Raw genomic sequence first — 8,829 nt, 5'->3', positions numbered from 1 at the left:
AAGCAAAAATATACCTAAACAAAAAGCTTCATCGTCTCAAAAGTCAAAAAAGTCAAAGGGTGGTGGTGATGCAGGCAGCCAAAGTGGTGGTGCGTCTGCATCGTCGGCTGCGCAGCCCACCACCAAAACAACGATGCGCGGCCGCAACATCAAACTGCCAAAGAAATTTGAGTAGATAGGATTGTTTTTTGAACTATTTAGACTACTCCACTAAAAAATCTCGTGATAATAGCTTTTGTATGGTGCTCTACAGCCTCATTTTTGATAGGCGGACATTTTAGTGGTGGTGTTGCATTGTCTGACCCGTTGCACGCATTGACCACCCACACTATAGGAAGGAACGGCTACAATGAGTGGGCGGGCTCCGACCTTATACGCGGCCGACGCTTCAACACGCGGCGCGGGAAAACGATAACCTAGGGTATCGAGACGATAGCCCTAAAGGGGGAGGTAATGTTACAAGTAACAGCAGGAAGGATCCTCTCCCCAGGTATGACAGCGGATGGTTGGGAAACCACTGGGGATCCCAACAAATAGAACGATTATCGCGGGGCGAAGATCACGTGACTTGGCATCCCGCCAAGACATGGCCTCTGGGAGGCCACTGAGGATAGGGAAGCCAACGTCCTCCCAAACCTCCCGCCAAGATAGGAAGCCAGGGAGGACAGGACTGGAAGCAATAAGGATATAAGGATGGATGGACTTCATTATTTATTCTCGTTGTGGTCAACTTAAATTGTACTTTCTTACTAGTATCTTTACTTAACAAGATTATTACTTGTTAGTCTATAGTAATACAGATTAGACTGTTAATTAAACCTTTAGTTAAATCCTATAACTCTTTTCCACTAAGACATACCAGACACCTCCCACGGAGCTAATCCTACAAAGGCTCACTCGCCCTAACCTGGAACGAGATTAGAGAAGTATCAGCAATCCACCCCGTGTAACAAATTCATACTCAATACTAATTAACGTAATCCAACTTTTTCCATGTTGTTGGAAGGCTTTTCCTTGGAAGTTACCCTTTAGATTGCCCAGGGCATGATTGTAAGACGAAGGTATCGGTAGCGTAAGGGACTTTGGGAATGTAAAGGCAGTCTCCTGGGAGACGCTCTGCGATAGACCTCCATTAGAAGGCTGGTGCTCCACGAGTCGAACTCGCTTTGTCGGTTGGTGCTCTGACATAGTAGCTACAAGATAGAAATAGGACCTACGACAGGGCTATGGAAACCAAGAGTATTCTAAGTCCGTGGACGGAGACAGGCTTTATTTACTTTAACTACTTAGAGACATTTACAATATAGGAGTTAGCGCTCAAGACTGTAGTGCTGTAGTTCGCTTCTCTAACAATCCGCCTACTAAATCTAGAAACCTAAAAATCAACAACGCAAATCCATTAAACGTCAAGAGCTATCAGTCAAGTTCCTTGGCTTCTTTTCTGCCCTTGGGCGTGACTCAGAACATCTAGGAGGCCTCAGCTTTCTCTTCATCAATGAGCTACAATTTTGATGCTCTATAGAGTACTCCTTAACAACTAGGTCTTTGTACTGAGGGAGCAAATACTGGAAATCGAGCGTTTTTGAGTTTCGTAGAAATGCTGGGTTCAATCTATCGAACCAATCAAGAAAGAACTTCACATCGAATGCCGACATAGTATGATAACTAGAGGATATCAGCATAGCGAACGGTATAGAGGTTATGGTTCTTACTCGCGAGGTTCGATTGCTTGACAAAGAGATATGTGACAGCATTTACCAAAGGAAATTGATATCTCTGAGGGATATACTGTGGTAGCTGGCAAGCCAGATAAAGCTCCTGGGCCAAGTCGTAGTACGATAGCACACAAATTCTGGCCGATGTTTATTCGCTCCCTCAGGCGGAATCGCTCCTTGGATCCAAGTTTCTGGTTTTTATAAGAAATCCGATCTCCAGATGCACTTTGCCAGATAATTCTGTCTAGAACTCTATTTTGGGCCGTCTTGCCACTATTTGAAAGAGGCTCTACCTTTTCTCCATTTGCTTGTGCCCTTCTCCTTAGTTTTCGGGCTGTCTGCATATGCTCGACTTCCTTTCGAACTTGGATTTCATACATAACAGCCAGCTCTATTAGTAGCCGGCGTTGATGCAGAGTTGGAGCGGAGAAGGCTTCTTTGCTTCGTGAAATTTCTTCCATTACCATAGGGATTGTCCGTACAGAATTCTGAGCAGCCAGGTTAGTATTTTCGGCAACAGATAATTTCCAGTCATTGATCCTAGGGAAATCATTAGAGGAGCATTGCATGATCATTTGCGCCAGCCGAGCCTTGCGTTCCAAATCGATTGATGTCTCCGTAGATGCAAGTGCTTCTCTAAGGGTATTTCTAGAGGTCTCTTCCATCTCTACGTCATCCAAACACTCGCTTGAGAATTCATGACTGTGCGTAGGAGGTCCAGTGTCGATTTGAGGTAGCTCAATCAAGCTTAACGCTGCTGTTACTTTCATTGGTTGCGAATATGGAAGGACCTTGCTAAGACGGGCAGAAGTTTCGTAATGATGTACCAACTTTGAGAGATAACGGAATCGAAGGGTCTCGCGTGTCTTCTCATCGTGGCTAATACCATCAAGGTAGCACTCTAGCGCAAGGCAACAGCAAAAGCCACAGGATTGCCCATCTGGATTTGGTGGCAGCTAAAAATAAGTGTTAGTGGATTATGCAAATAACTTATTTAAACTATTAAGCAAAAGGATAGAAGACTTACAGCTTGAACATTCAGCTCTGAAACAGAATGGGTTGAACTTTCTTCTTGTAACGCGCATTCCAAAGAGAATTTGTATTCCAGAGACAGGTCTTCTGGTAAATCGTAAGTAGTAAACAACTTCCTTCCTAGATCGAGGATGCCCATCGCCCAATGATCACGATCAGCGGTGCTCGAAGGATCCGATTTGTTCACATGAAACGGGAAAACGAGTCCCTTGACATCGTCGTTGCGTATATGTTCCGTGGATAGTCTCAAAAGGTCTAGTCCAAGAGACTCAACGACAACGTAACCGTGTGGGAGGGATATCAATTCGAGAAGTTGACGAAGGACAGTGTCGTTCAACTGACGTCCAGGGTTGAACAAAGCAAGATCCGTCTGCAATTCCTGTTTGCTCTTATATCCAAACCACTCCGGATTTGAACATCGCTTGATAAATTCCTGCGAGGTAGATTCAATTGACATCTCCAGGTGGTTCTTTTCCATTGGTCCATCTTTCAATTCTTCTTGTAGAATAACGATTGTATCGATAGATGAAGAAGTATCGGATGATACCATAGGGGACCTTTGGAAGTCTTCCATGGTAAGGGCTGTAGAACCGCATTTAGTTCTGCCTTTAGAGCACCATCGGTACTCCAACGGCTGATCGGGTGCATCCTCGAATTCGTAATTTATAGCAACGGCAAAATTCTTGCCCGTATTTCGGACAGCGTGGTACGTGCGCCCAGGGAGCGTGCACATGATGTCTCCTGGTTTCTGAACAACAATCTCGAACGCAATACCTCTTTTCTTTAACCACAGCGGACCAGGAATGAAGTCTTGGTGGCGAACGAACTGCGAACAATCACCTCCAGAAAGCTCTTTCTTGACACAGTCTTCAAACTCTGAGGCGCTACTGCGATGGATGATAAGCCAATGCTTGTCTGCCCCTGCAAGCAACAGGTTTGCAGATCCCGTATTGGCATCTTCTATGTGCATTGGGGCCGGGGTGTCAGCATCAAAGCTTACGTACCAGTAAGCTGAATTGATTCCAGGTATTTGAGGTCTCAGGTTAAGTGATCCTGCATCGAGGATCTTGTTGACTTTGTGTTCCTTGAGTGGATCGCAGATTAAATATTTACCATATTGTTGGGGCTGCTCAATCCAATTCTGAAAGTCTTGTTCTGGGTCTTGTGGTGGCTGTGATGTTTCTTCAAATGAGGGAATAGTGGTGAGATTGATGGAAGCTGATGGATCCACTAAAACTTCTAGGTAACCAGAATCATGAGGCTGAAGAATGAATCCCTGTACCATGTTCTTGTCATGGGGTGCCGCTTCACATCCATCCCAAAATTCAGATAAGTCTTCGTCAAGGGGGCTAGACTAGTATGAGGTAGCCACGTTCAGCAACCTTGCTGTGTTCAAGGTCGGTTTGTGCCTTCTGTATAGTTGAAGCCATGTTCTCGAAAAGCTGTGAGTGTTGACATGGATATCGTGGAGCTGGTGTCTGCTCGTTGGGTGCCTGCTCGTCGGGTGCCTGCTCGTCGGGTGCCTGCTCGTTGAGTGCCTGCTCGTTGGGTGGATCATGTGGCAAGATGGGTAAAACGTGCCCATGTAGAGGCTCCTGAGGACTCTTCGGTACCACATTTATCGAGGCGATAGTGCTTGCGCTTATTTTGCTGGAGGCTGTTGATTTGTCTTTGACCGTAGCGCCGCTCGTGATCAACTTAATGTTGGCTTGTTCAATCTGATCGATTTGATTGCCAAAGCACGTGGAATTCTGTGCTACGGCCTCTTTCGGAATGTTTTGAGCTTTCAATGATGTTAAATCTGTGTTCGAGAAGGCCCTTAATCTATCGAGAAGTTGTTCAAAGATGTCGTGGGTCTGAGACTTAGATCTCTCAATCTGATTAGCTAACTGATATAGCCGCTGTTGCTTCCCAGATTTTGGTCCGGAGCGGAGTTGGCGTCTCTCTACTTGCTTTCTTGTCGTTGATGAGGACTCCTCTAAAGCGTTCAGTTGGTGGTCGATATCTGATAACAGGTTCGTTATCTGCTGCACCTGAGTGCGAAGGACTTCGACGAAGGCTTCCTCGGTAACTATGGCGGACATGTTTCGTGGGGTACGAGCGTGAGTATGAGTTGCAACTTGTAGGCGTTACTGGTGCACATCTCTCTAATTACTTTCTCTGCTACGAGTATATATACGACTGCTGACGAGCATACACATAACGCAGTCGGAAACGATGTCCGTTCTGGAGAGGTGCAAGGCGCATCAGGCTGAAACTAGGCCAGGCCTACATGAGCAGCCAATAGGCAGCGCAGCGCTGGCACTGACATGTCGAAAACGCAACGGCAGTGCCAGAGACACAGTTCTGATTCGCTATAAGCAATCCTTGCGCCGCAACGTTCCATCGAGCGTAGCGTATAGGTAAACTGCAGAACTCCACTCACGCATGTGGGTATGCTAGGTACTAACCTATCAGAGCAGTTGCAGTGGCAGACGAGGACAAGGGTAGGTGCTGTGCATAGCATGATCTGCGAGAAACTATATCGCATCACATACAGAGCGCTGCGCAAGATCAGGTCTATGCCCTCATTGCACAGCGACGCAAACCAATCAACCGGTGCGTAGAACCACAAGAATAGATGAATGCGTAGCGCCACCAACAGCATAACTAACCGCAAACGTTAGTCTTTACGCCCCCGTCCCTCTTTTACTGCTGTTGGACACGAAAATGGAATTCCAATATTGTAACTACGGCGCATTCATTGATTGCAAGCGCTGCACTGACTGTGTCTTTGGCAATGCGGGAGCATAAAAGTATCGTGTTACGGCGATATGGCCAATAAAACGCTTCGCTAAGAGCTAACCGAGATAAGAGGCAAACCTGGCGCTTCTACGTCTCATCTAATTGGAGATAATTGACTCATCTCCACTGCGATATTGGATATCACTGTCAATGCGTGTGGATATGGTTCGAGATGATACAAGCGGGATTACGGATAAACGCATATGCCAATCATTCGTTGGCACGTATATTGAGCTGACGTGTCGTGAGGCGCAGCCCATGCAGGAGATAGGGGAAAGACCAGGGATACGCATTGTTGAGTGTATTGTTGCGTGTTGTTGAGCGTATTGTTACTGGTATTGAAAATTTACGACCACGACTATCTTCTTCCTCAAGCGACAGGAGCTATCCAGAATACTCGATGAAAAAGTTCGCGTCAGTCCGAGGTAGTGCGATACGGACGACACTGTGAGGACGACTATAAGCAAGCCTAGGGAGCCGTCCACTGTTTACAAAAATAAGAATAATCTTGAATGTGACCGTAGTCACGTTTCAGAGATTAAACTAATGCGATGGTTAGTTGATGTGCGGGATGAGAGATGGGAGCTTGAGATGCGAGATCTGGAAAACGAAATATGGAGTATAGGATATGGGAGTGTGAACTGCATACCTGAAAAGAACAGACTAGTTTTCGTTAACTGGAAAAGCCAAACTCAATATGGGGGGCTGCCATACTACTACACTTGATCTAAGCCAAAAGGCAAAGAGAGCTGAAGAGCAAACGAGGGGGGCGGGGGGCGGCGGGCTTAAGTATGCGCGGGCGAGGCGCTAGTTTAGCGCTTCACGTGCTGGCGGTCCGGGCGCCTGCGCTAGTGCTAGTGCTGGGTTTGGCCGAGCCTTTGCCGGGCTGCTGCCTTCGTTGCTGCCTGCAGCCTGCGTTGGATGGACTCGAGTGGAGATGCGGGTCGCGTGGAGCGGGCGGTATTACCTAATGGCTTAATGACTGGCGCGGCAAGCGGCCGACGGAGCTCTGTGCTGCTTTGCGCTGTGCAAGTCAAATTGCTTTATGCACGATACGTCGACGATCGTCAGGACCGGCCATGGTACTGCAGGTTGGTTTCAGCTTCAGCACTGATCCATCGGCTGCCAGACTCCCATGCTCTCGACTTGTAGAAAAAATCTTTCAGATAAGCTGTGTCGACTCGGGAACACTGGTGCTGCGGGATGGCTGCTGTACGACTGACTTGGAGTGTCTCAGATACTCACAACTATTCATCTACAGATGTATTTACTCTCCATCTCCATCTGCATCTACATCTACATCTACTTCTCGATTCACTGCATCCCGCCTACATGTTGCATCAAATGGTATACTAGACATGGCCCTCATCAGCCCGCCAAACCAACTCTATGCTGCTCTCCCATACCCTCGGCAACTCCATCAAACCATCACAGCTCATCCTTGGCTTGGGGTTTCCCAGTCCGTGCCTGCTCAACAAGGCCTTTGTGCACCATGTTCGTCAAAACCTCATATTCAATTTGTGCCGCGGCAAGGCCAGTCGTCTCTGCTGCGTCATATGCCGGGCTGACTTCAACAATGTCGGCTCCAACTAGGTTCAGGCCCTCGATGCCTCGCAGGATCCGAAGCAATTCACGCGTCGACCAACCTCCAGGCTCCGGTGTGCCGGTACCTGGCGCCATTCCGGGGTCGACCACGTCGATGTCGATGCTGAGATAGACAGGTCTCTCGGTGCCAACGCGGTCCATGATGGATGCGATGACTCCCTTGACTCCTATGTCGTCAATGTCGTCGGTGACGATGCGATGCCAGCCCTGTTGCGTGTCGTCGTCGTAGTCTGTGGCGTCGTCGCCCGACAGTCTGGTCCTTAGCCCCGCGTGCACACTTGAGCCATTGGCAATCAGACCCTCGGTCGAGGCGAACCAGAACATACTACCGTGGTTGAAGAAGGATTGTGTCGTCGGATCCTCCGAGTTGATCCATGTCGATGGGTAGCGGGCTATTGATGAGTTAATCGTCTTCTAGTTAAGCTTGCTGAAACTGCTTACCCGGGTGCCATGTGTCTAGGTGGGCGTCAAAGTGTACGACAGTGATGGGCTCCCCATACACCTCCTTCAATGCTCTCAACGCTGGTAGTGCAATGCTGTGATCCCCACCCAGTGTAAGCAGCTTCGGCTTCTTGAAGTATTGCACTCCGCTCTGTGTGCTCTTCTCGGTTGCTGGCCGTTTTCCTAGCTCCATAAAAGCCTCGCTCAACTGCCTCAGCGCCAATGCATTGTCAAAGGGTGTGACGGGTATGTCTCCGCAGTCGACAATCTTTGCCCACGACGTGTATGGGTTGAGATTGGCGCGCGGGTTGAAGCCACGAAAGGACGTCTGGCGCGAAGAGCCAGCGCGAATAGCTCGAGGCCCAAATCGGGCACCCGGACGGTATGAAACTGCTGTATCGAACGGTGCACCAAGAATGGCAATGTCGTATGTCGTCTCGGGCTGAGTCAAGCAGCGTGTGTATGGCAAATGAGCAAAGGTTGAGATGCCAGAAAAAGGCCACTACGCCGCAGTCAGTCCCAATTCAGTGCCATGGTGCGGAAATCTTCCTTACGTCTGTACCCCACTTCTTCTCCAACTCATCTAGTCGCTCTTGAGAGAAGGAGTCCTGTCCTTCAGCATGGTGGGCTCCATGCGCGGAGACATAGGCCGCATAGGCAAACAGCGTTGTCCAATTCAACCGCATCTTGTGCGCACTGCAGGATCCTCGCGACGTTTGAGCGAAACCATCGGGTTCAAATATCTGCGAATTGGCGTGTAGGGCGGTCCATTATGTAAACCGCGTTATCGTAAACTCATGTCATGCTGCCAATGGCATTGCGGGGCAGCCCAGAAAGGCAAGTCCTTCCTGGAATCCTGGGAGACGAAGGCTTTCTCGACAACCATGTTTGGACTTCACGAGAGCAATGAATGGAGTGAAAATGTCACGGGTTGTAATTGCTCATGGCAACACGGGAGACCAACCGATGACGTTGTTGCACGCGCGCCTCGTGAGGACGCGCCCTCGCGTCTTACGCTACAGTGCCCGTGCACCAGATGAGCACCATCGCCAGTTGAGCACCCCCACCACCACAACAACAAAACTTCAACGCGTCAAAACTCAACCAATATGGACCCGATTCAAGAAGAGATTGCAGAAATCGAATCGCGAGAACCAGGAGATAAATTCTCGTATCAAGCAATCGCGAAAAAGCATGGTGTAGCACGAATGACGTTGATGAGACGACACCGCGGCGAAACTGAGGCCTATGG

The 8,829-nt window shown here is 48.6% G+C and overlaps 4 protein-coding genes across 4 annotated transcripts; all 4 read right to left on the bottom strand.

Annotated features, from left to right (window-relative positions):
* Positions 1 to 2,616: 2,616 nt before the first annotated feature.
* On the bottom strand, positions 2,617 to 4,032 carry SETTUDRAFT_23287 (uncharacterized protein; the record flags this gene model as incomplete). Its single annotated transcript, XM_008031852.1, has 2 exons — positions 2,617 to 2,655; positions 2,743 to 4,032. 2 exons carry the CDS (start codon positions 4,030 to 4,032, stop codon positions 2,617 to 2,619), a joined length of 1,329 nt encoding a protein of 442 aa, XP_008030043.1.
* A 64-nt stretch (positions 4,033 to 4,096) lies between these two features.
* On the bottom strand, positions 4,097 to 4,831 carry SETTUDRAFT_23286 (uncharacterized protein; the record flags this gene model as incomplete). Its single annotated transcript, XM_008031851.1, has 1 exon — positions 4,097 to 4,831. The coding sequence occupies one exon, from the start codon at positions 4,829 to 4,831 to the stop codon at positions 4,097 to 4,099; it is 735 nt and encodes a 244-aa protein (XP_008030042.1).
* Positions 4,832 to 5,529: 698 nt separating this feature from the next.
* On the bottom strand, positions 5,530 to 6,197 carry SETTUDRAFT_165537 (uncharacterized protein). Its single transcript, XM_008032182.1, has 2 exons — positions 6,181 to 6,197; positions 5,530 to 6,074 (listed from the first exon to the last, which is right to left on the bottom strand). The coding sequence occupies exon 2, from the start codon at positions 5,822 to 5,824 to the stop codon at positions 5,630 to 5,632; it is 195 nt and encodes a 64-aa protein (XP_008030373.1). The 5' UTR covers positions 5,825 to 6,074; positions 6,181 to 6,197; the 3' UTR covers positions 5,530 to 5,629.
* A 607-nt stretch (positions 6,198 to 6,804) lies between these two features.
* SETTUDRAFT_165536 (uncharacterized protein) lies at positions 6,805 to 8,266 on the bottom strand (the record flags this gene model as incomplete). The annotated part of the gene is made up of 3 exons (XM_008032181.1): positions 6,805 to 7,528; positions 7,578 to 8,079; positions 8,132 to 8,266. The coding sequence occupies 3 exons, from the start codon at positions 8,261 to 8,263 to the stop codon at positions 6,960 to 6,962; spliced, it is 1,203 nt and encodes a 400-aa protein (XP_008030372.1). The 3' UTR covers positions 6,805 to 6,959.
* Positions 8,267 to 8,829: the final 563 nt, after the last annotated feature.

Source organism: Exserohilum turcica, assembly GCF_000359705.1.
Source record: "Exserohilum turcica Et28A unplaced genomic scaffold SETTUscaffold_7, whole genome shotgun sequence".
In the NCBI taxonomy this organism is placed as follows: Eukaryota; Fungi; Ascomycota; class Dothideomycetes; order Pleosporales; family Pleosporaceae; genus Exserohilum; species Exserohilum turcicum.
Note: the sequence above shows the minus strand (reverse complement) of the source record. Positions and strands in the feature narration are given on the sequence as shown.

What these genes read in the sequence shown, in the direction of transcription:
- SETTUDRAFT_165537 (XM_008032182.1), bottom strand. Translation starts at nt 5,824, where the DNA reads ATGCGTATCCCTGGTCTTTCCCCTATCTCCTGCATGGGCTGCGCCTCA.